The sequence below is a fragment of the Oncorhynchus kisutch genome, linkage group LG21 (genome assembly GCF_002021735.2).
Source record: "Oncorhynchus kisutch isolate 150728-3 linkage group LG21, Okis_V2, whole genome shotgun sequence".
Classification (NCBI taxonomy): domain Eukaryota; kingdom Metazoa; phylum Chordata; class Actinopteri; order Salmoniformes; family Salmonidae; genus Oncorhynchus; species Oncorhynchus kisutch.
Window position 1 is genome coordinate 43,593,149 of NC_034194.2, and position 27,952 is coordinate 43,621,100.

General features: G+C 43.1%; 1 protein-coding gene across 1 annotated transcript in view; it reads right to left on the reverse strand.

Annotated features, from left to right (window-relative positions):
- The window catches only part of LOC109880966 (fibronectin type III domain-containing protein 4), an 86,643-nt gene that overhangs the window by 15,590 nt on the left and 43,101 nt on the right, over positions 1 to 27,952 (reverse strand). Inside the window, exons 3-4 of the mRNA XM_020473145.2 lie at positions 14,557 to 14,761; positions 174 to 263 (exon numbers count right to left, since the gene is read on the reverse strand). Of these exons, the coding sequence (XP_020328734.1) occupies positions 174 to 263; positions 14,557 to 14,761 (295 nt within the window). The remainder of the gene's footprint in view (positions 1 to 173; positions 264 to 14,556; positions 14,762 to 27,952) is intronic.

The following is a 27,952-nucleotide window of genomic DNA, read 5'->3' on the forward strand; positions in this document are numbered from 1 at the left end:
TTTTCCTTACCTGCCCTGTCCTTTTCCTTACCTGCCCTGTCCTTTTCCTTACCTGACCTGTCCTTTTCCTTACCTGTCCTTTTCCTTAACTGCCCTGCCCTTTTCATTGCCTACCCTGTCCTTTTCCTTACCTGCCCTGTCATTTTCCTTACCTGCCCTGTCCTTTTCCTTACCTGCCCACATGAGCAGCACGACCACAATGATGATCACCTCTCCTGTCTGGAGCTGCCGTGACTTGTCCAGACCTTCCACTGCAGGGTCATCTGTAGTGACGGACAGAGACAACAGACCCTTTTTCTATATATTATTTTGTACAAAAGAAAACAAGTGAAAGACAAAACAGATCAGATAAAAACACTGTTAAAATGGTGAGCAGGTGAGGTTGGAAACCCAAAAGGGATTATATGAAAACCACACCAAAAACAAGAAGAATATACTCACTCACTCAGAAGAAGAAACACCCACTCATTCAAGAGTTTTTCTTTATTTTTAAAAAAACTACTATTTTCTACATTGTAGAATGATAGTGAAGAAAAAATTTGGGGAAAAAAATCTAAAAATATTTTAGATTTTTAAATTCTTCAAAGTAGCCACCCTTTGCCTTGATGACATCTGTGCACACTTTTGGCATTCTCTCAACCAGTTTCACCTGGAGTACTGAGCAAATGGTCTGAATACTTATGTAAATGTGATTTAAAAATGTGCAAAAATCAGGGGATTACTGGGTAGTTTGGTTCATCAGGTTGATCCCTTGTCTATGCTTGAAGTTACTGAGGGATGATGATGTTTTGGCAAAATGAAGATAAGAATTCCAATGTGAAGAGAGGAGTATGGGACCTCTGTATCTGTACAGACCACAGACCCTGTTAATACCAAACCACCCCAGACCCTGTCACTACCAAAAGACAAGTCTAGTCTTGAATTTATGTGACTTATCTATAACCTCCACCGCAGAGAGAGAAAGACAACAGACCTGGTCAGAACCAGTCAGTACCAGTCAGAACCAGTCAGTACCAGTCAGAAGTGCTGGTCAGCTCCAGAGGAGAGGAAGTGCTATTCAGCCCCAGAGGAGAGGAAGTGCTATTCAGCCCCAGAGGAGAGGAAGTGCTATTCAGCCCCAGAGGAGAGGAAGTGCTATTCAGCCCCAGAGGAGAGGAAGTGCTATTCAGCCCCAGAGGAGAGGAAGTGCTATTCAGCCCCAGAGGAGAGGAAGTACTATTCAGCCTCAGAGGAGAAGAAGTGCTATTCAGCCTCAGAGGAGAGGAAGTGCTATTCAGCCCCAGAGGAGAGGAAGTGCTGGTCAAAATCACACATCAATCTCCACTATTAATCATCCTAATTTAAAGGGATTGGCCAAAACTAAAGATCCATTTCCTTCCCTCTCCCATCCTATAACCTGTAGCATGGTGGAATGGCACTTTATATAATTATTACATACCCTACATTACTCATCTCATAGGTATATACTGTACTCTATACCATCTACTGCATCTTGCCGTTCTGCCATCGTTCATCCATATATTTATATGTACACATTTGTGTGTGTAAGATAGTTGTAGTGAAATTGATAGATTACTTGTTAGATATTACTGCACGGTCGGAACTAGAAGCACAAGCATTTCGCTACACTCACATTAACATCTGCTAACCACGTATATGTGACCAATAACATTTGATTTGAAGCCAATTTGCCAATGCTAAAATTAATGCTTATATATATATAGGGTAGCCTAGTGGTTAGAGTGTTGGACTAGTAACCAGAAGGTTGCAAGTTCAAACCCCTGAGCTGACAAGGTACAAATCTGTCGTTCTGCCCCTGAACAGGCAGTTAACCCACTATTCCTAGGCCGTCATTGAAAATAATAATTTTTTCTTAACTGACTTGCCTAGTTAAATAAATATATATTTTCTTTTAGCAAGCTAGCATCATCATGCAGCAGTGTTGATTACATTTGACACTTCGTAGCCGCCGACATATGACATGTGACTACAGTTTGCATTGAATTGTGGGTCATATCATCCGCACAAGTGACCATCCCTACAAAAATCATGGGGGGCCGAGGGGAGAAAGTTAGTGAAACGGAGCTCTACTTAAGACGATAATCAAACTGCATCCCATTTCGACTGGGATCCCCCCCCCCAAGGGAAAGTTGCTAGCGCAAGGGCTGATGGGGTAAAAAATCATGTGTTTGGACTACAGACTTGTCCTGATACAAAATCAATGCAACCACTCCCCAGTTTCTACTCAGCAGATGCAATTGTACACACAATCAATAAACCTGATGGACTGCCACTAAGTTGGTATTGTCTTTAGATGTTCACAGCTCTCTCTCTCTCTCCTGCATCAAGGATTGTTTTCTAGTTTAATGGTGATGATTCGATTTACATCCGGAACGATTCTTGAGAGATCTCTTCAGTCCAGTTGTAGACAATCAATGCACCATTAATTTGATGTAAACTAAACAAGCTTATATATATTTTTTACCTGCCAAGGTGTATTTGTGTTTATCTGCTATTTTTTTAAGAAATGTGCATTTGTGTACATCACACATGAGACAGACAGACAGACAGACAGACAGACAGACAGACATACACACACACACACACACACACACACACACACACACACACACACACACACACACACACACACACACACACACACACACACACACACACACACACACACAGACAGACACACAGACAGACACACAGACAGACACACAGACAGACAGACAGACACACACACACACACACACTAACACACACACACACACAGACACACAGACAGACACACAGACAGACACACAGACAGACACACACACACACACACACTAACACACAGACACACAGACAGACACACAGACAGACACACAGACAGACACACAGACACACACACACACACACACACACACACACACACACACACACACACACACACACACTAACACACACACACACAGAGTCTGTCTTTAGCTTGTTGGGGAGCAGCCAGTGTCGCGTTGCTCCCTGTAACGGATGTCTGCTGTCAGACTGAAAGGTTTTTTTAGATAATGACTCAGCAGTCAGAACATTTTGAAGTTTCACACTAATTTGGAACCTCTTTTCTCAGATGTGTTTTGACAGCACAGACATGCCTCTCTTTATTTACTAGGCAGTAATAAAATTGAACTATAGTCTTTATTTACTCTCCTTTTAGAACACTGTATAGTTACAGTTGCTGTTTCCTGTTTCCTGTTCCTGAGGGGTAAGTCCCCACACTTAGATGTGTCTCAAATGGCGTCCTATTTCCTGTACTATAGGGTACCATTTGAGATGCTGAAGTGTGTATCCGGGGACAGATGTATCCCCTTTTAGAAAACTGTGTAAATAAAATATATTAAAACTTCACTCAGTTCCCAGCTGGCCTGAAGACTGTTGTGAGAGCAAAGAGAAACTCTCTTTTTTGAATCCCATATGGCACCCTTTTCCCTTTATAGTGTACTACTATTTAACCAGGGCCCATAGAGCTCTGGTCAAAAGTAGTGCACTATATATACTGCATGGACAAAAGTACGTGGACAGCTGTTCGTCGAACATCTCATTCCAAAATCATGGGTATAAATATGGAGTTAGTTCCCTCTTTGCTGCTATAACAGCCTCCTCACTTCTGGGAAGGCTTTCCACTAGATGTTGGAACATTGCTGCTATAACAGCCTCCACTCTTCTGGGAAGGCTTTCCACTAGATGTTGGAACATTGCTGCTATAACAGCCTCCACTCTTCTGGGAAGGCTTTCCACTAGATGTAGGAACATTGCTGCTATAACAGCCTCCACTCTTCTGGGAAGGCTTTCCACTAGATGTAGGAACATTGCTGCTATAACAGCCTCCACTCTTCTGGGAAGGCTTTCCACTAGATGTAGGAACATTGCTGCTATAACAGCCTCCACTCTTCTGGGAAGGCTTTCCACTAGATGTAGGAACATTGCTGCTATAACAGCCTCCACTATTCTGGGAAGGCTTTCCACTGGATGTAGGAACATTGCTGCTATAACAGCCTCCACTCTTCTGGGAAGCCTTTCCACTAGATGTAGGAACATTGCTGCTATAACAGCCTCCACTCTTCTGGGAAGGCTTTCCACTAGATGTTGGAACATTGCTGCTATAACAGCCTCCACTCTTCTGGGAAGGCTTTCCACTAGATGTTGGAACATTGCTGCTATAACAGCCTCCACTCTTCTGGGAAGCCTTTCCACTAGATGTAGGAACATTGCTGCTATAACAGCCTCCACTCTTCTGGGAAGGCTTTCCACTAGATGTAGGAACATTGCTGCTATAACAGCCTCCACTCTTCTGGGAAGGCTTTCCACTAGATGTAGGAACATTGCTGCTATAACAGCCTCCACTATTCTGGGAAGGCTTTCCACTGGATGTAGGAACATTGCTGCTATAACAGCCTCCACTCTTCTGGGAAGGCTTTCCACTAGATGTAGGAACATTGCTGCTATAACAGCCTCCACTCTTCTGGGAAGGCTTTCCACTAGATGTAGGAACATTGCTGCTATAACAGCCTCCACTCTTCTGGGAAGGCTTTCCACTAGATGTAGGAACATTGCTGCTATAACAGCCTCCACTCTTCTGGGAAGGCTTTCCACTAGATGTTGGAACATTGCTGCTATAACAGCCTCCACTCTTCTGGGAAGGCGTTCCACTAGATGTTGGAACATTGCTGCTATAACAGCCTCCACTCTTCTGGGAAGCCTTTCCATTAGATGTTCGAACATTGCTGCAGGGACATGCTTCCATTCAGCCACAAGAGCATTAGTGAGGTCGGGCACTGATGTTTGGTGATTAGGCCTGGCTCGCAGTCGGCGTTCCAATTCATCCCATAGGCGTTCAATGGGGTTGAGGTCAGGGCTCTGAGCAGGCCAGTCAAGTTCTTCCGCACAGATCTCCACAAACTATTTCTGTATGGACCTCGCTTTGTGCATGGTGGCATTGTCATGCTGAAACAGGAAAGGACCCTTCCAAAACTGTTGACACAAAGTTGGAAGCACAGAATCATCTAGAATGTCATTGTATACTGTAGCGTTAACATTTCCCATCACTGGAACTAAGGAGCCTGAACCATGAAAAACAGCCCCACACCATTATTCCTCCTCCACCAAACCTTACAGTTGGCACTATGCATTCGGGCAGGTAGCATTCTCCTGGAATCCGCCAAACCCAGATTCGTCTGTTGGACTGCCAGATGGTGAAGAGTGATTCCTCACTCCAGAGAACTCGTTTCCACTGCCCCAGAGTCCAATATCGGGGAGCTTTACACCTCTCCAGCAGACGCTTGGCATTGCGTATGGTGATTTTAGGCTTGTGTGCAGCTGCTCTGCCATGGAAACCTATCAGGATAAGGTAAGACCCAGATGCAGACCGTGTTGAGGTAACAATGTTTATTACAGCAACAGAGGCAAAGGTACAGGATGACAGGCAGGTCAGGCGTGCGGGGTCAGGACAGGCAAGGGTGAAAACCAGGAGGGTGAAAAAAAGAGAGACTGGGAAAAGACAGGAGCTGACAGGACAAACGTTGGTAAGCTTGACAAACAACTGGCAACAGACAAACAGAAAACACAGGTATAAGTACACAGGGGATAATGGGGAAAATGAGCGACACCTGGGGGGGGGTGGAGACAAGCACACTGATTGGTGAAACAGATCAGGGCGTGACAGAAGCCCATTTTATGAAGCTCCCGATGAACAGTCCCTGTGCTGACGTTGCTTCCAGAGGCAGTTTGGAACTCGGTAGCGAGTGTTGCAACCGTGGACAGACGATTTTTACGAGCTACTCGCTTCATCACTAGGCGGTCCCGCTCTGTGAGCTTGTGTGGCCTACCACTTTGTGGCTGAGCCGTTGTTGCTCCTAGACGTTTCCACTTCACAGTAACAGCACTTACATTTGACCAGGGGAAGCTCTAGCAGGGTAGAAATTTGATGAACTGACTTGTTGGAAAGGTGGCATCATATGATAGTGCCACATTGAAAGTCACTGAGCTCTTCAGTAAGGCCATTCTACTGCCAATGTTTGTCTATGGAGATTGCATGGCTGTGTTTTATACACCTGTCAGCAACGGATGTGGCTGAAATAGTAAAATCCACTGATTTGAGGGTGTGTCCACATACTTTTGTGTATCTACAGTGTACCTTAAAAAAAGGTATGGACGTGGCCCGGAAAACCAGTCAGTATCTGGTGTGACCACCATTTGCCTCATGCAGCACGACACATCCTCTTCACATAAGAGTTGATCAGGCTGTTGATTGTGGCCTTTGGAATGTTGTCCCACTCCTCGTCCAGTTACTAGTGTAGGAAAATCGGTGTCATTTGTTGTCCTGTTGGAAGATGAACCTTCGCTCCAGTCTGAGGTCTCGAGCGCTCTGGAGCAGGTTTTTATCATCGATCTCTCTGTACTTTGCGCCATTCATCTTTGCCTCTATCCTGACTAGTCTCCCAGTCCCTGCTGAAAAACATCCCCACAGCATGATGCTGCCAACACCATGCTTCACCGTAGGGACGGTGCCAGGTTTTCTCCAGACGTGACGCTTGGCATTCAGGCCAAAGAGTTAAATCTTGGTTTCATCAGACCAGAGAATCTTGTTTCTCATGGTCTGAGAGTCTTTAGGTGCATTTTGGCACCTCCAAGCGGGCTATCAGCCACTCTACCGTAAAGGCCTTATTAGTGGAGTGCTGCAGAGATGGTTGTCCTTCTGGAAGGTTCAGAGTGAGCATTGGTTTCTGGGTCACCTCCCTGACCAAGGCCCTTCTACCCCGATTGTGCCACTGTGTTCTTGGGAACCTTCAATGCTGCAGAATTCTTTTGGTACCCTTCCCTAGATCTGTGCCTTGATACAATCCTGTCTCTGAGCTCTACGGACAATTCCTTCGACCTCATGGCTTGGTTTTTGCTCTGACATGCACTGTCAACTGTGGGACCTTATATAGACAGGTGTCTGCCTTTCCAAATCATGTCCAATTAATTTAATTTACCACACGTGGACTCCAATCAAGTTGTAGAAACATCTCATAGCTGGTCATTGGAAACTCAATTTCGAGTCTCATAGCAAAGGGTCTGAATAAATAAGCTATTTCTGTTTAAAAAAAATGTAAACATTTGAAAAACTTTCAATAACCTGTTTTTGCTTTGTCATTATGGGGTATTGTGTGTAGATTGTTGAGGAAAAAAAACGAATTTAATAAATTTTAGAAAAAGGCTGTAATGTAAAAAATGTGGAAAAAGTCAAGGGGTCTGAATATTTTCCGAAGGCACTGTATGCTGCTCTTGATGGTTTAGTGCGCTTTCATACTTTTTTATTGAGTTGCCCATTATGCAGGCCACCATAGGAACTACAAACGAGAAGAGGGCGGGGCTTACATTTTCTTCCTGGAATGTCAAGGATTTTAACAAACCAATCAAGAGAGACAAGGTCCTAGCCCACATGAAATCACTCTCGTCTGATATTATATTTTTTGCAAGAAGCCCATCTGAAAAACAATTCTCATAGCAGACTCAAATGTAGGTGGTTATTCATTCAAGTTATTCATTCTAGCTTCTCCGCCAAAACGAGAGGCACAGCGATTCTGGTACAGAAAGAAATTCCCTTTCTACATAAAACTACTATTACAAATAGAAAGGGCGATCGTAATAGGATTGACCCATTCTACTTCTGTAACTCTACTGAATATATATGGGCCAAACATTGATAACCTCACCTTTTTCAAAAGAGTCCTTGCCCTGATTCCAGATATCTCCCATACTAAACCTGGTCATTGGTGGGGGGGATCTTAACTGTGTACTAGACCAATATTTGGATAGATCCTCTACCCGGCGTACCCCTACCTCCTATTCAAGCAAATTCTTGAATACCTACATCAAAAATTCTAACTTATTTGATATTTGGATCATCTCCAATCTTACAGGTAGGGAATACTCATTTCACTTTCATGTTCACAATGTTTATACCCGAATTGACTACTTTTTGGTTGATGCTAAATTAGTCCCTTATACCTGTAATGTGAAGTATCATGATATTATAATTTCTGACCGCAGTCCCACTGACCTTTTTCCCTGTGATTGAGTGACATCGTATCAAGCGAGAGGGTCTAGAGGTTTAATCCTCAGCTCCTCACAGAACTGACATTCTGTGAACATCTTAAAGACCAAATATAATTTTTCTTTGATGCCAACAACAACACAGAATGAGACATCCCTAGTATTGTGGGAAACACTGAATGCTTATTTGAGAGGCTGTATCATGTCCTTTCAGGCTGCCAGAAGAAAAACAGAGAAAATGTTGTAGAAATTGAAAAATTAATTAATTAATAAAATAAATTCACTTACTGGAGAATGATAGTCATACATCTATGGAGAAACATAAATCAAATAAAATTTGAATATAATCGGATTCTCTCAGCTAAAATGGCTAAATATTTTCTCTTATAACAAGCACAAATATTTTTAGTTTGGTGACAAACCGCACAAATTACTTGCCAGACAACTTTCGAAAAACTGAGAGCTACCAAATGATACACAAAGTTAAATCTGTATCTTGGGGAATTACTCTCTTCGCCTAAGGACATCAGACAGCCAGATTCCATATCTCTCTTCAATGCAGACCAAAAGATCTTAGCAAAAACTCTGGCTAACAGACTTAGCACTTTAGTTGATTCGGACCAGACTGGCTTTCTTCCTAACAGAAACTCATTCTTCAATCTCTTCAACATTATGTATTCTCAGAGGTTACCCAACGTGGACCTTGTCGTTATATCTCTTGACGCCGAAAAGGCCTCTGAGCAAGCTATCTATTTAAGGTCTTATTGGAGACGGGTTTATAAAATGGATCCAGCATCTATATAGGAACTACTGTGCGAGAATAGTCACTAACCATTTTTAAATGACTACGCCACCTCTGTACCACACACAAACAATTATCTGCAAGGTCCCTCAGTCGAGCAGTGAATGTCAAGCACAGATTCAACCACAAAGACCAGGAAGGTTTTCCAATGCTTCACAAAGAAGGGCTCCTATTGGTAGATGGGTGAAAACAAACACATAAAACATACAGCAAGTTATTAATTTCACTTTGATCACTACAAAGATATGTAGTTTTCCACTCTACATTACCCAACTATATAGATAATGTACAGATAACATGGAAGAGGTGGAGGAAATAAACAAGGAAAGATACTTTTAACTGTGTCGTAAACACCACAAACATTAACGACCACTCACACAGGAAGCTCAGTGATTGGATTGTCTCAGCACAGCTAGAGGGGTGCCACGGCAAACAGCAGGCTGTAGATTTATAGGAAGTAACGTCCCTGGTTGTTTTACATCATTCACATTAGTCAACAGCTCAATCAACAACAAAAAAACAGTCAAATTGAAATGGTGAAAGAGCTTGACACTGAGAAATGAATAGATGGGTTGATTTTGACCTCGTCTCTTTCTGGTCTTTCACTTCAGCTGATCAACGCCTGCCTTTCTAATGGTACCCGGCCTGAGTCAGCCCAACTGAAACGTTCATAATTCTCTAGCATCAGCGTTCACCATGTACACAACCTGATAGACTACAATCAGTACAATCAGTTTTTTTTTTTAAAGAGCACACTTTTAATGACGCTATTAAATAAAATAACAAAAAAATATAAACACCTTGGGATAGGAATCTGCATGACTGGCTATATAGAGTAGTCGTCTTTCAAATTCAGTTCACCAGTCCATCAGCGCATACTGAGGGGATAGAGAGCTAGCCTCAGTCGATAGGTCACAGCCCCGTCATTTTCAACCACAGCCATATGCCAGGTAGCCTAGCGAGCCGTTGTTGTGCGCCAGTAGCCGAAAGGTCGCTGGTCCGAATTCCCGAGCCGACTAGGTGAAATATCTTCTCTATGTGCCCTTGAGCAAGGCACTTGACCCTAATTGCTCGTCTAAGTCGCTCTGGATAAGAGCGTCTGCTAAATGAGAGAGAGATAGAGAGAGGTAGAGAAAGGTAGAGAGCGAGAGAGAGAGAGAGAGAGGGAGAGAGAGAGAGAGAGAGAGAGAGAGATAGAGAGAGGTAGAGAGAGAGAGAGAGAGAGACAGAGAGAGACAGAGAGAGAGAGACAGAGAGAGGTAGAGAGCGAGAGAGAGAGAGAGGTAGAGAGAGAGAGAGAGAGAGAGAGAGAGAGAGAGAGAGAGAGAGAGAGAGAGAGAGAGAGAGAGAGAGAGAGAAAGGGGGGGGGGGCCCAGACTGTCTATAATGAATTAAGAGAGAGCGACTCGTGCCATGTCAATATTGAATTGAATGGTGGTAGAAAATAAACTGAGATAGAGACCGTTGGCACTTAACTGGCATAGTGTACTACAGACCTGAGTACAAATATTTGAAATACATTTAAGAATGTGCTTTACTTCCACGTTTTGTATTTAGCCTGCCTGTAGTGCCAGATGGGCGGAGTTTGCAGTTTTTCCAACTATTCCATTGGTTCCATTGCCAGCTCAATAAAGCCCAGCTAAAGTATTTTAAAATATTTAAAATAGCATTTAAACCCAGTTCTGCACCTTATTCTATATCTACCTCATTTTTAAATCTGTCTCATTCTGTACCTTATTATGTATATACCTCATTCTGTATCTGCCTCAATCTGTATCTGCCTCATTCTGTATCTGCCTCAATCTGTATCTACCTAATTCTAACCCATTCTGTACCAGCCTCATTCTGTATCTGCCTCAATCTGTATCTACCTAATTCTAACCCATTCTGTACCAGCCTCATTCTGTATCTGCCTCAATCTGTATCTACCTAATTCTAACCCATTCTGTACCTGCCTCATTCTGTATCTGCCTCAATCTGTATCTACCTAATTCTAACCCATTCTGTACCTGCCTCATTCTGTATCTGCCTTTATATATACCTCATTCTGTATCTGCCTCAATCTGTATCTACCTAATTCTAACCCATTCTGTACCTGCCTCATTCTGTATCTGCCTCATTCTGTATCTGCCTCATCCAGCCTCATTCTGTATCTGCCTCAATCTGTATCTACCTAATTCTAACCCATTCTGTACCTGCCTCATTCTGTATCTGCCTCAATCTGTATCTACCTAATTCTAACCCATTCTGTACCAGCCTCATTCTGTATCTGCCTCAATCTGTATCTACCTAATTCTAACCCATTCTGTACCAGCCTCATTCTGTATCTGCCTCAATCTGTATCTACCTAATTCTAACCCATTCTGTACCTGCCTCATTCTGTATCTGCCTCATCCAGCCTCATTCTTTATCTGCCTCATTCTGTATCTACTTCATTCTGTAACTACCTAATTCTGTATCTGCTTCATTCTGCCTCATTCTGTATCTGCCTTTATATATACCTCATTCTGTATCTGCCTCAATCTGTATCTACCTAATTCTAACCCATTCTGTACCAGCCTCATTCTGTATCTGCCTCATCCAGCCTCATTCTGTATCTGCCTTTGTCTACCTCGTTATGTATCTACATCATTGTGTATCTGCCTCATTCTGCCTCATTCTGTATCTGCCTTTGTCTACCTCGTTATGTATCTACATCATTGTGTATCTGCCTCATTCTGTATCTGCCTTTGTCTACCTCGTTATGTATCTACATCATTGTATATCTGCCTCATTCTACCTCATTCTGTATCTACCTCATTCTGTATCTGCCTCGTTCTGTATCTACCTCGTTCTGTATCTACCTCATTTTGTATCTACCTCATTCTGTATCTGACTAATTGTTCCTCATTCTGTTTGTTCCTATTTCTGTATCTACCTCATTCTTTATCTATGTCATTCTTTATCTGCCTCGGTCACGACTTCTGCCGAAGTCGAAGCCTCTCCTTGTTCGGGCGGTGCTCGTCGGTTGACGTCACCGGTCTTCTAGCCATCATTGATCCATTTTTCATTTTCCATTGGTTTTGTCTTCCTACACACCTGGTTTCAATCCCATTCATTACCTGTTGTATATTTAACCCTCTGTTTCCCTTCATGTCTTTGTCAGAGATTGTTTGTATTTCAGTGTTGTATTTATTTTTGTATTGGTGCGTGTCGGGTCCTCGTACCCATTTTTGTTAATTGTTACATTTAGTGTTTGGAGTAAGTTTCGTTCATTGTTATTAAATAACTCCATTAAACTCAGTTTGATTCTCCTGCGCCTGCCTTCCCTGCCACCTATACACACGAATCTGACAGCCTCATTTTGTATCTGCCGTATTATGTATCTATCTCATTCTACCTCATTTTGTATCTACCTCATTCTGTATCTGACTAATTCTGTATCTGACTAATTCTGTATCTGACTAATTGTTCCTCATTCTGTTTGTTCCTATTTCTGTATCTACCTCATTCTGTATCTACCTCATTCTGTATCTGCCTCATTCTGTATCTACCTCGTTCTGTATCTACCTCATTCTGTATCTACCTCGTTCTGTATCTGCCTCATTCTGCCTCATTCTGTATCTGCCTATTTCTGTATCTGACTAATTCTGTATCTGACTAATTGTTCCTCATTCTGTATTTGCCTCATTCTGTATTTGCCTCGTTCTGTATCTACCTCATTCTGTTTGTTCCTATTTCTGTATCTACCACGTTCTGTATCTGCCTCATTCTGTATCTACCTCATTCTGTATCTACCTCGTTGCGTATCTGCTTCATTCTGTATCTACCTCATTGTGTATCTGCCTCATTCTGTATCTGCATGCAGAAATGCAACAACACCACAAAGAGGCAGAGAGAGAAAGCAGGGCAGTCCTTTTCTAAAACAGGGGCTTCCTCTCCATCTGTGCCTGCAGGCAAGAAGGTACCTCAGGTGGGTGGGCCAGGTGTGATAGAACATGATGTGTCTCTCCAGAAGGTATCTCAGGTGTGATAGAACATGAGGTGTCTCTCCAGAAGGTATCTCAGGTGTGATAGAACATGATGTGTCTCTCCAGAAGGTATCTCAGGTGTGATAGAACATGATGTGTCTCTCCAGAAGGTATCTCATGTGTGATAGAACATGATGTGTCTCTCCAGAAGGTATCTCAGGTGTGATAGAACATGATGTGTCTCTCCAGAAGGTATCTCAGGTGTGATAGAACATGAGGTGTCTCTCCAGAAGGTATCTCAAGTGTGATAGAACATGAGGTGTCTCTCCAGAAGGTATCTCAGGTGTGATAGAACATGATGTGCCTCTCAAAACACTTCTGCTCCATTATGTAATGCAGCAACGAAGGCCCTAGAGCCCTACCGCCCTAGACAGACATCAATAAACAGGCATTGTTAATTACCCATAAATTACAATGACATTGACATTTTCTATGATCAGCACCTCATTAAAATGTCACAATAGACACTGAATGGATAATAGAAAACGAACACACAAATCCCATAGCCCATATGAAGGTTCTATATAAAACTGAAGTGCAAGGAGTTAGGGGTCAGGGTTAGTGTCATAGTCAGAGTTGGGGGTCAGAGCAAGGGGTCAACATTAGGGGTAGGGGTAGGGTAAGGGTTACCTTGGTTGGAGCTGTTGGTGGGGAATGGTAAGGGTTAGGGGTCAGGGTTAGGGGTTAACATGGGTAGGGTAAGGGGTAGGGGTAGGGTAAGGGTTACCTTGGTTGGAGCTGTTGGTGGGGAATGGTAAGGGTTAGGGTTAGGGGTCAGGGTTAGTGTAAATGTACCTTGGTTGGAGCTGTTGGTGGGGAATGGTAAGGGTTAGGGTTCAGGGTTAGGGGTTAACATTAGGGGTAGGGGTAGGGTAAGGGTTACCTTGGTTGGAGCTGTTGGTGGGGAATGGTAAGGGTTAGGGGTCAGGGTTACGGGTTAACATTAGGGGTAGGGTAAGTGTTACCTTGGTTGGAGCTGTTGGTGGGGAATGGTGAGGGTTAGGGTTAGGGATCAGGGTTAGTGTAAATGTACCTTAGTTGGAGCTGTTGATTGGGGAATGGTAAGGGTTAGGGTTCAGGGTTAGGGGTTATTAACATTAGGGGTAGGGTAAAGGTTACCTTGGTTGGAGCTGTTGGTGGGGAATGGTAAGGGTTAGGGGTCAGGGTTAGGGGTCAGGGTTAGTGTAAATGTACCTTGGTTGGAGCTGTTGGTGGGGAATGGTAAGGGTTAGGGGTCAGGGTTAGTGTAAATGTACCTTGGTTGGAGCTGTTGGTGGGGAATGGTAAGGGGTTAGGGGTCAGGGTTAGGGGTTATTAACATTAGGGGAGGGTCAAGGTTACCTTGGTTGGAGCTGTTGGTGGGGAATGGTAAGGGTTAGGGTTAGGGGTCAGGGTTAGTGTAAATGTACCTTGGTTGGAGCTGTTGGTGGGGAATGGTAAGGGGTTAAGGGTCAGGGTTAGAGGTTATTAACATTAGGGGAGGGTCAAGGTTACCTTGGTTGGAGCTGTTGGTGGGGAATGGTAAGGGTTAGGGTTAGGGGTCAGGGTTAGTGTAAATGTACCTTGGTTGGAGCTGTTGGTGGGGAATGGTAAGGGTCAGGGTTAGGGGTCAGGTTTAGGGGTCAGGGGTCAGGGTTAGGGGTCAGGGTTAGGGGTCAGGGTTACCTTGGTTGGAGCTGTTGGACAGGAAGCGGTCAGACTTCTTGAGGGTTCTGAAGTGGACCCTCTTGCTGGCCTGACTCTCTCCGTACAGACCAATGGACTGGACCTGGATAATATAGTCCGTCTCCTCGTCCAGATCCCACAGAACACAGGCCTTGCTGGTGGTATTCACCTCCCTGATGAAGCGCTGGGTGTGGCCCTGCTGTCTCTGAAATACAGGACAGAGATATAGGGTACTCATATAAATCAAATCCTATGTTTTATGTCACATGCTTGGTAAACAACAGGTGTAGACTAATAGTGAAATGCTTACTGACGGGTCGTTTTACAAGATAAAGGATAAAAAAAGATACAGGGAGTACCAGGTAATAACATGGTTATATACAGGAAGTACCAGGTAATAACATGGCTATATGCAGGGAGTACCAGGTAATAACATGGCTATATACAGGGAGTACCAGGTAATAACATGGCTATATACAGGGAGTCCCAGGTAATAACATGGCTATATGCAGGGAGTACCAGGTAATAACATGGCTATATGCAGGGAGTACCAGGTAATAACATGGCTATATACAGGGAGTACCAGGTAATAACATGGTTATATACAGGGAGTACCAGGTAATAACATGGCTATATACAGGGAGTACCAGGTAATAACATGGCTATATACTGGGAGTACCAGGTAATAGCATGGCTATATACAGGAAGTACCAGGTAATAACATGGTTATATACAGGGAGTACCAGGTAATATCATGGCTATATACAGGAAGTACCAGGTAATAACATGGCTATATGCAGGGAGTACCAGGTAATAACATGGCTATATACAGGGAGTACCAGGTAATAACATGGCTATATACTGGGAGTACCAGGTAATAGCATGGCTATATACAGGAAGTACCAGGTAATAACATGGCTATATGCAGGGAGTACCAGGTAATAACATGGCTATATACTGGGAGTACCAGGTAATAACATGGCTATATACTGGGAGTACCAGGTAATAGCATGGCTATATACAGGAAGTACCAGGTAATAACATGGCTATATGCAGGGAGTACCAGGTAATAACATGGCTATATACTGGGAGTACCAGGTAATAACATGGCTATATACTGGGAGTACCAGGTAATAGCATGGCTATATGCAGGGAGTACCAGGTAATAACATGGCTATATACAGGGAGTACCAGGTAATAACATGGCTATATGCAGGGAGTACCAGGTAATAACATGGCTATATACAGGGAGTACCAGGTAATAACATGGCTATATACTGGGAGTACCAGGTAATAGCATGGCTATATACAGGAAGTACCAGGTAATAACATGGCTATATGCAGGGAGTACCAGGTAATAACATGGCTATATACTGGGAGTACCAGGTAATAACATGGCTATATACTGGGAGTACCAGGTAATAGCATGGCTATATACAGGAAGTACCAGGTAATAACATGGCTATATGCAGGGAGTACCAGGTAATAACATGGCTATATACAGGGAGTACCAGGTAATAACATGGCTATATACTGGGAGTACCAGGTAATAACATGGCTATATGCAGGGAGTACCAGGTAATAACATGGCTATATACAGGGAGTACCAGGTAATAACATGGCTATATACAGGGAGTACCAGGTAATAACATGGCTATATACTGGGAGTACCAGGTAATAACATGGCTATATACAGGAAGTACCAGGTAATAACATGGCTATATGCAGGGAGTACCAGGTAATAACATGGCTATATACAGGAAGTACCAGGTAATAACATGGCTATATACAGGAAGTACCAGGTAATAACATGGCTATATGCAGGGAGTACCAGGTAATAACATGGCTATATACAGGGAGTACCAGGTAATAACATGGCTATATACTGGGAGTACCAGGTAATAGCATGGCTATATACAGGAAGTACCAGGTAATAACATGGTTATATACAGGGAGTACCAGGTAATAACATGGTTATATACAGGAAGTACCAGGTAATAACATGGCTATATACAGGGAGTACCAGGTAATAACATGGCTATATACAGGGAGTACCAGGTAATATCATGGCTATATACAGGGAGTACCAGGTAATAACATGGCTATATACAGGGAGTACCAGGTAATAACATGGCTATATACAGGGAGTACCAGGTAATAACATGGCTATATACAGGGAGTCCCAGGTATTAACATGGCTATATACAGGGAGTACCAGGTAATAACATGGCTACATACACGAAGTAACAGGTAATAACTGGGGTGAAAGAGGAGCGATTACAATCAAGGAAACCAACTCTAGATTTAACTTTAGCCTGCAGCTTGGATATGTGCTTAGAGAAGGACAGTGTACCGTCTAGCTATACTCCCAAGTACTTGTATGAGGTGACTACCTCAAGCTCTAAACCCTCAGAGGTAGTAATAACTCCTGTGGGGAGAGGGGCATTCTTCTTACCAAACCACATTACTTTTGTTTTGGAGGTTTTCAGAACAAGGTTAAGGGCAGAGAAATCTTGTTGGACTCTTAGAAAGCTTTGTTGTAGAGCATTTAACACAAAATCCAAGGAGGGGCCAGCTGAGTATAAGACTGTATCATCTGCATATAAATGGATGAGAGAGCTTCCTACTGCCTGAGCTATGTTGTTGATGTAAATTGAGAAGAGCGTGGGGCCGAGGATCGAGCCTTGGGGTACTCCCTTGATGACAGGCAGTGGCTGAGACAGCAAATATTCTGACTTTATGCACTGCACTCTTTGAGAGAGGTAGTTAGCAAACCAGGCCAAAGACCCCTCAGACACCAATACTCCTTAGCCGGCCCACAAGCATGAAATGGTCTACCGTATCAAAAGCGTTGTCAATAAAAATAGCAGCACAACATTGCTGAGAATCAATGGCAATGGTGACATCATTTAGGACCTTTAAGGTTGCAGTGAAACATCCATAATCAGAGAGGAAACCAGATTGCATACCAGAGAGAATACTATAGATATCAAGAAAGACAGTCAGTTGACTATTGCCAAGTTTATCCAACACTTTTGATGAATGGCAAAATAGAAATTCGCCTTTTACTGTTAGGATCAGCTTGATCTCCCCCTTTAAATAAACGATGCAATGTGGCTGCCTTCCAAGCAATGGGAACCTCCCCAGAGAGGAGAGACAGGTTAAACAGGTCAGAGAGAGGCTTGGTGATGATAGGGGCAGCAACCTTAAAGAAGAAAGGGTCTAAACCATCTAACGCAGATTTTTTGGGGTGTCAAGTTTAAGGAGCTCCTTTAGCACCTCGGACTCAGTGACTCCCTGCAGGGAGAAACTTTGTAGCGGGGCAGGGGAAAAAGAGGGAGGAGCATCGGGGCAACTCGCATTAGAAGGGTTGGGAGATGAGGAAATGTTGGATGGGCAAGGAGAGCTCAGCCATCTGCTTCTTGTCAGTAACAACAACATCATCAACATTGAGTGACATGGGGCAGCTGTGAGGAGCCGGGTTTATTCTCCAGGTCTTTAACTGTTTTCTAGAACAATGGCACTAGAAATATAAAAAAAGAAGGTGCAAACGTATTCGACTGAGGGGACCAAGCTGATTCTATACCAATTTACAGAAGCCAGATCATGAAGGAAGGCTTGCTCATTAAAGTTTTTTTAATTCAGGACAGGTCGTTTCACTGAGCAGCCATTACGAACACAAGCTGTAAAAACAGTGATCACTAAGGTCATTACAGAAAACACCAGACTGACACCTATCAGGATTATCTGTGAGGATAACATCAATGAGAGTAGCCTTTTCTGGGTGTTTGAGTCATACATTGTGGGAATAATCTGAGAAAGATTTAGTCCCATTGCTTTAAGACTTGGTTTTACCATGTCCCAGTTTAGATCACCAAGTAGGACAAATTCAGACTTAGTGTAAGGGGCTTACTGCAGGTAGGGTACAGGTAGGGACTTACTGCAGGTAGGGTACAGATAGGGACTTACTGCAGGTAGGGTACAGGTAGGGGCTTACTGCAGGTAGGGTACAGGTAGGGACTTACTGCAGGTAGGGTACAGGTAGGGACTTACTGCAGGTAGGGTACAGATAGGGACTTACTGCAGGTAGGGTACAGGTAGGGACTTACTGCAGGTAGGGTACAGGCCGGTGCTGATGGTGGACGATAACACCCAGCAACAATCAACAAAGAGCTATTTGAAAGTTTAATCCTTATAACCAGCAAATCAAATTGTTTGGGGACAGACTTGGTGGAGATAACCGAGCACTGAAGGTGTTCCTTGGTAAAGATTGACACTCCACCCCCTTTGGTAGATCTGTCAAACTGAAAAAGGTTACATACCAGAAAGGTATTTCTTACCCATGTCTTAGTAATGACCAACACATCTGGATTGGAGCTGTAAAGCCACACTTTCAATTTATACATTTTCGGTAATAAGCTTCTAGTGTTAACGTGCAGAAAACACAGGCTTTTACCAGAGCAGAAATCAGTGAAGCAAATATCAGAGCACAAGTCAGAATTGGGGCTGGCAAAGGTAGCTGGGCCAGTGTGTACAGGCACATTTCCAGATATCATCAGCAGTAATACAATCAAGGCACGGCAGAGGACAGGGAGAGCTCTGCAGTGTTGATTTATGACATCTGAATGTGCATCATCAGATGGCAACAAGATATTATTGTACAGCAATTTCATACGGTAGCATGAAAACAAAGCTGGCGAGGGGTGGTTAGAATAAGATGGGAGGTCAATAGTCTGTGTAACCAATAGAGAGTCAGAGTCCCAAGTGTGGGAACAAACATAGTCTGGCCCATGGTTGGGTAAACAAGCAAGTTCATAGTCCACAAACCACACAGGAGTCATGATGAAAAAAGCATAAAGCACAAGAAAAATATATAACAACTTGGGGCCATTGTAAGTTCAGAGTCTCTTGCATGTGTGCTGGAGATGAGTAGCAGCCAAGACCTCAGAAAAATAATTGTAGATATCCACAAGTCTGGTACATCCTTGGGAGCAATTTCCAAACACCTGAAGGTACCACGTTCATCTGTACAAACAATAGTACGCAAGTATAAACACCATGGAACCACAAAGCCATCATACCGCTCAGGAAGGAGGCGCGTTCTGTCTCCTAGAGATGAACATACTTTGGTGCGAAGCGTGCAAATCAATACCAGAACAACAGCAAAGGACCTTGTGAAGATGCTGGAGGAAACAGGTACAAAAGTATCTATATCCACAGCAAAACGAGTCCTATATCGACAAGTTGTGGCTAAATGGTTTAAGGACAACAAAGTCAAGGTATTGGAGTGGCCAACACAAAGCCCTGACCTCAATCCTATAGAACATTTGTGAGCAGAACTGAAAAAGCATGTGCGAGGGACCTGACTCAGGTACACCAGCTCTGTCAGGAGGAATGTGCCAAAATTCACCCAACATAATGTGGGAAGCTTGTGGAAGGCTACCCAAAATGTTTGACCCAAATGAATTTAAAGGCAATGCTATCAAATACTAATTGAGTGTATGTAAACTTCTGACCCACTGAGAATGTGATGAAAGAAATAAAAGCTGAAATAAATAATTCTCTCTACTATTATTCTGACATTGCACATTCTTAAAATAAAGTGGTCCTAACTGACCTAAGACAATACATTTTTATTAGGATTAAATGTCTGGAATTGTGAAAAACTGAGTTGAAATGTACTTGGCTTAGGTGTATGTAAACTTCCGACTTTAACTTGAATTCTTTGGAATTCTAGAAAACCTAAACAGAGAGGAGGCTGTATATCCCTTTTTTTTTTATCAGCAGGTAGTTTCACTATTCTAAAAGAGATGGGAAATGGCTCTATGACAAAAGCTATTAAAAGAGGCGATACAGGACAACCTTGTCTGGTTCCAGGCATTAACGAAAATTACTGTGATTTTATGCCGTTTGAATTAGACAGATGGTGAGTTGTATAAGGGCCAGTTTCCTGGACACAAATAAGCCTAGTCCTGAACTAAAAAGTGGAGAAAGCTTTTTAGTCCAGAACTAGAAACAACCTGTGTCTGGGAAACCAGTCCTAAAGGGCTCGACACACTATATGCAAACAGGGCGACTGAGCGTCACATACGGTCCGTTCCAAAAATTCAGCCACACAAAAGTACGCAGAACTACGCAGAGAGCGACGCAAACAGACCACCGTCACTCCGTTTGCGTAGAGTACGTAGAGCACTTAAACATTTATTTTACGCCTGCTACCTTAGATCAGGTTGGAACTAAAACTCCATAAAAGTCCATGAAGTGAAACAGGTATGAGGTGTTATTTTCCTAGTATGCACAGAGAGTGAGAATAGAGATCAGTATTCATAGGTAGTTCCACTATTCTAAGCATTCTAAGCATTCTAAGTATTCTAAGCATTCTCAAAGCTATTCAACCCGAAAATTGCTCTCTGGCAGCTGTGGATATTCACCCTGGAACCGTATATTAAACATGTTGAGGTTTATTTAAGATTCTTAGTTTGGGAGGCTTTGGTGAGAGTCAAACTTTCCTTCATCGTCATTTATATTAGCATGTGAACCAAGTCTTTCGGTAATGCTGAGGAAACCAAACAGTGTAAAATTGAAGGCCAGGCTTTACAGACATCTTTATTCACCATAGCACATCAGACATTTTGTTGGAGCATCTGCCAAGTGCATAAACAGGCTACAATATGTCCAGAACTGTGCTGCAGGTGTCCTCACCCACACCTCTCCCCTGAGAGCACATCACTCCAGTGTTGTTCAACCTCCAATAGCTCCCCATATGTTCCTGCATCGAGTACAACATCTTGGTTCACACCTACCAAGCTATCCACAACTCTGGACCCAAGTACCTGTCTGTCCTCATTCTATCTGCCAAGCTTTCCACAACTCTGGACCCAAGTACCTGTCTGTCCTCATTCTACCTACCAAGCTATCCACAACTCTGGACCCAAGTACCTGTCTGTCCTCATTCTATCTACCAAGCTTTCCACAACTCTGGACCCAAGTACCTGTCTGTCCTCATTCTATCTACCAAGCTATCCACAACTCTGGACCCAAGTACCTGTCTGTCCTCATTCTATCTACCAAGCTATCCACAACTCTGGACCCAAGTACCTGTCTGTCCTCATTCTATCTACCAAGCTATCCACAACTCTGGTCCCAAGTACCTGTCTGACCTCATCCTACCTACCAAGCTATCCACAACTCTGGCCCCAAGTACCTGTCTGACCTCATTCTACCCTCCTGCCTCACACGCACACTTCGCACCTCCAGGTCCGTCTCCCTTCAGCAGCCCGGCAGCTGCCTAAAAACCATGGGTGACAGGGCTTTCAGTTGCACGGCTCAGTTCTCATGTCCTCCAGATCTGACGACACCAGTATATAGCTTTGTTCTCTGTGTTCTATGTTCTGTTTATTTTCTTTTATTATTATTTAGCACGGTATCAGTATCCCCCCTAACACATCAGATATTTAGCACGGTATCAGTATCCCACCTAACACATCAGATATTTAGCACGGTATCAGTATCCCCCCTAACACATCAGATATTTAGCACGGTATCAGTATCCCCCCTAACACATCAGATATTTAGCACGGTATCAGTATCCCCCCTAACACATCAGATATTTAGCACGGTATCAGTATCCCCCCTAACACATCAGATATTTAGCACGGTATCAGTATCCTCCCTAACACATCAGATATTTAGCACGGTATCAGTATCCCCCCTAACACATCAGATATTTAGCACGGTATCAGTATCCCCCCTAACACATCAGATATTTAGCACGGTATCAGTATCCCACCTAACACATCAGATATTTAGCACGGTATCAGTATCCCCCCTAACACATCAGATATTTAGCACGGTATCAGTATCCCCCCTAACACATCAGATATTTAGCACGGTATCAGTATCCCCCGTAACACATCAGATATTTAGCACGGTATCAGTATCCCCCCTAACACATCAGATATTTAGCACGGTATCAGTATCCCACCTAACACATCAGATATTTAGCACGGTATCAGTATCCCCCCTAACACATCAGATATTTAGCACGGTATCAGTATCCCCCCTAACACATCAGATATTTAGCACGGTATAAGTATCCCCCCTAACACATCAGATATTTAGCAAGGTATCAGTATCCCCCCTAACACATCAGATATTTAGCACGGTATCAGTATCCCCCCTAACACATCAGATATTTAGCACGGTATCAGTATCCCCCCTAACACATCAGATATTTAGCACGGTATCAGTATCCCCCCTAACACATCAGATATTTAGCACGGTATTAGTATCCCCCCTAACACATCAGATATTTAGCACGGTATCAGTATCCCCCCTAACACATCAGATATTTAGCACGGTATCAGTATCCCCCCTAACACATCAGATATTTAGCACGGTATCAGTATCCCACCTAACACATCAGATATTTAGCACGGTATCAGTATCCCCCCTAACACATCAGATATTTAGCACGGTATCAGTATCCCCCCTAACACATCAGATATTTAGCGCGGTATGAGTATCCCACCTAACACATCAGATATTTAGCACGGTATCAGTATCCCCTCTAACACATCAGATATTTAGCACGGTATTAGTATCCCACCTAACACATCAGATATTTAGCACGGTATTAGTATCCCCCCTAACACATCAGGTATTTAGCACGGTATCAGTATCCCCCCTAACACATCAGATATTTAGCACGGTATCAGTATCCCCCCTAACACATCAGATATTTAGCACGGTATCAGTATCCCACCTAACACATCAGATATTTAGCACGGTATCAGTATCCCCCCTAACACATCAGATATTTAGCACGGTATCAGTATCCCACCTAACACATCAGATATTTAGCACGGTATCAGTATCCCCCCTAACACATCAGATATTTAGCACGGTATCAGTATCCCCCTTAACACATCAGATATTTAGCGCGGTATGAGTATCCCACCTAACACATCAGATATTTAGCACGGTATCAGTATCCCCCCTAACACATCAGATATTTAGCACGGTATTAGTATCCCACCTAACACATCAGATATTTAGCACGGTATCAGTATCCCCCCTAACACATCAGATATTTAGCGCGGTATGAGTATCCCACCTAACACATCAGATATTTAGCACGGTATCAGTATCCCCCCTAACACATCAGATATTTAGCACGGTATTAGTATCCCACCTAACACATCAGATATTTAGCACGGTATCAGTATCCCCCCTAACACATCAGATATTTAGCGCGGTATGAGTATCCCACCTAACACATCAGATATTTAGCACGGTATCAGTATCCCCCCTAACACATCAGATATTTAGCACGGTATCAGTATCCCCCCTAACACATCAGATATTTAGCACGGTATTAGTATCCCACCTAACACATCAGATATTTAGCACGGTATTAGTATCCCCCCTAACACATCAGATATTTAGCACGGTATCAGTATCCCCCCTAACACATCAGATATTTAGCACGGTATCAGTATCCCACCTAACACATCAGATATTTAGCACGGTATCAGTATCCCCCCTAACACATCAGATATTTAGCACGGTATCAGTATCCCCCCTAACACATCAGATATTTAGCACGGTATCAGTATCCCACCTAACACATCAGATATTTAGCACGGTATCAGTATCCCCCCTAACACATCAGATATTTAGCACAGTATCAGTATCCTCCCTAACACATCAGATATTTAGCACGGTATCAGTATCCCCCCTAACACATCAGATATTTAGCACGGTATTAGTATCCCCCCTAACACATCAGATATTTAGCACGGTATCAGTATCCCACCTAACACATCAGATATTTAGCACGGTATCAGTATCCCCCCTAACACATCAGATATTTAGCACGGTATCAGTATCCTCCCTAACACATCAGATATTTAGCACGGTATCAGTATCCCACCTAACACATCAGATATTTAGCACGGTATCAGTATCCCCCCTAACACATCAGATATTTAGCACGGTATCAGTATCCCACCTAACACATCAGATATTTAGCACGGTATCAGTATCCCCCCTAACACATCAGATATTTAGCACGGTATCAGTATCCCCCCTAACACATCAGATATTTAGCACGGTATCAGTATCCCCCTAACACATCAGATATTTAGCACGGTATCAGTATCCCCCCTAACACATCAGATATTTAGCACGGTATCAGTATCCCCCCTAACACATCAGATATTTAGCACGGTATCAGTATCCCCCCTAACACATCAGATATTTAGCACGGTATCAGTATCCCCCCTAACACATCAGATATTTAGCACGGTATCAGTATCCCACCTAACACATCAGATATTTAGCACGGTATCAGTATCCCCCCTAACACATCAGATATTTAGCACGGTATCAGTATCCCCCCTAACACATCAGATATTTAGCACGGTATCAGTATCCCCCGTAACACATCAGATATTTAGCACGGTATCAGTATCCCCCCTAACACATCAGATATTTAGCACGGTATCAGTATCCCACCTAACACATCAGATATTTAGCACGGTATCAGTATCCCCCCTAACACATCAGATATTTAGCACGGTATCAGTATCCCCCCTAACACATCAGATATTTAGCACGGTATCAGTATCCCCCCTAACACATCAGATATTTAGCAAGGTATCAGTATCCCCCCTAACACATCAGATATTTAGCACGGTATCAGTATCCCCCCTAACACATCAGATATTTAGCACGGTATCAGTATCCCCCCTAACACATCAGATATTTAGCACGGTATCAGTATCCCCCCTAACACATCAGATATTTAGCACGGTATTAGTATCCCCCCTAACACATCAGATATTTAGCACGGTATCAGTATCCCCCCTAACACATCAGATATTTAGCACGGTATCAGTATCCCCCCTAACACATCAGATATTTAGCACGGTATCAGTATCCCACCTAACACATCAGATATTTAGCACGGTATCAGTATCCCCCCTAACACATCAGATATTTAGCACGGTATCAGTATCCCCCCTAACACATCAGATATTTAGCGCGGTATGAGTATCCCACCTAACACATCAGATATTTAGCACGGTATCAGTATCCCCTCTAACACATCAGATATTTAGCACGGTATTAGTATCCCACCTAACACATCAGATATTTAGCACGGTATCAGTATCCCCCCTAACATATCAGATATTTAGCACGGTATTAGTATCCCCCCTAACACATCAGGTATTTAGCACGGTATCAGTATCCCCCCTAACACATCAGATATTTAGCACGGTATCAGTATCCCCCCTAACACATCAGATATTTAGCACGGTATCAGTATCCCCCCTAACACATCAGATATTTAGCACGGTATCAGTATCCCACCTAACACATCAGATATTTAGCACGGTATTAGTATCCCACCTAACACATCAGATATTTAGCACGGTATCAGTATCCCCCCTAACACATCAGATATTTAGCACGGTATTAGTATCCCCCCTAACACATCAGGTATTTAGCACGGTATCAGTATCCCCCCTAACACATCAGATATTTAGCATGGTATCAGTATCCCCCCTAACACATCAGATATTTAGCACGGTATCAGTATCCCCCCTAACACATCAGATATTTAGCACGGTATCAGTATCCTCCCTAACACATCAGATATTTAGCACGGTATCAGTATCCCACCTAACACATCAGATATTTAGCACGGTATCAGTATCCCCCCTAACACATCAGATATTTAGCACGGTATCAGTATCCCACCTAACACATCAGATATTTAGCACGGTATCAGTATCCCCCCTAACACATCAGATATTTAGCACGGTATCAGTATCCCACCTAACACATCAGATATTTAGCACGGTATCAGTATCCCCCCTAACACATCAGATATTTAGCACGGTATCAGTATCCCCCCTAACACATCAGATATTTAGCGCGGTATGAGTATCCCACCTAACACATCAGATATTTAGCACGGTATCAGTATCCCCCCTAACACATCAGATATTTAGCACGGTATTAGTATCCCACCTAACACATCAGATATTTAGCACGGTATCAGTATCCCCCCTAACACATCAGATATTTAGCACGGTATGAGTATCCCACCTAACACATCAGATATTTAGCACGGTATCAGTATCCCCCCTAACACATCAGATATTTAGCACGGTATCAGTATCCCCCCTAACACATCAGATATTTAGCACGGTATTAGTATCCCACCTAACACATCAGATATTTAGCACGGTATTAGTATCCCCCCTAACACATCAGATATTTAGCACGGTATCAGTATCCCCCCTAACACATCAGATATTTAGCACGGTATCAGTATCCCACCTAACACATCAGATATTTAGCACGGTATCAGTATCCCCCCTAACACATCAGATATTTAGCACGGTATCAGTATCCCCCCTAACACATCAGATATTTAGCACGGTATCAGTATCCCACCTAACACATCAGATATTTAGCACGGTATCAGTATCCCCCCTAACACATCAGATATTTAGCACGGTATCAGTATCCCACCTAACACATCAGATATTTAGCACGGTATCAGTATCCCCCCTAACACATCAGATATTTAGCACGGTATCAGTATCCCCCCTAACACATCAGATATTTAGCACGGTATCAGTATCCCACCTAACACATCAGATATTTAGCACGGTATCAGTATCCCCCCTAACACATCAGATATTTAGCACGGTATCAGTATCCTCCCTAACACATCAGATATTTAGCACGGTATCAGTATCCCCCCTAACACATCAGATATTTAGCACGGTATCAGTATCCCACCTAACACATCAGATATTTAGCACGGTATCAGTATCCCCCCTAACACATCAGATATTTAGCACGGTATCAGTATCCCCCCTAACACATCAGATATTTAGCGCGGTATGAGTATCCCACCTAACACATCAGATATTTAGCACGGTATCAGTATCCCCCCTAACACATCAGATATTTAGCACGGTATTAGTATCCCACCTAACACATCAGATATTTAGCACGGTATCAGTATCCCCCCTAACACATCAGATATTTAGCACGGTATGAGTATCCCACCTAACACATCAGATATTTAGCACGGTATCAGTATCCCCCCTAACACATCAGATATTTAGCACGGTATCAGTATCCCCCCTAACACATCAGATATTTAGCACGGTATTAGTATCCCACCTAACACATCAGATATTTAGCACGGTATTAGTATCCCCCCTAACACATCAGATATTTAGCACGGTATCAGTATCCCCCCTAACACATCAGATATTTAGCACGGTATCAGTATCCCACCTAACACATCAGATATTTAGCACGGTATCAGTATCCCCCCTAACACATCAGATATTTAGCACGGTATCAG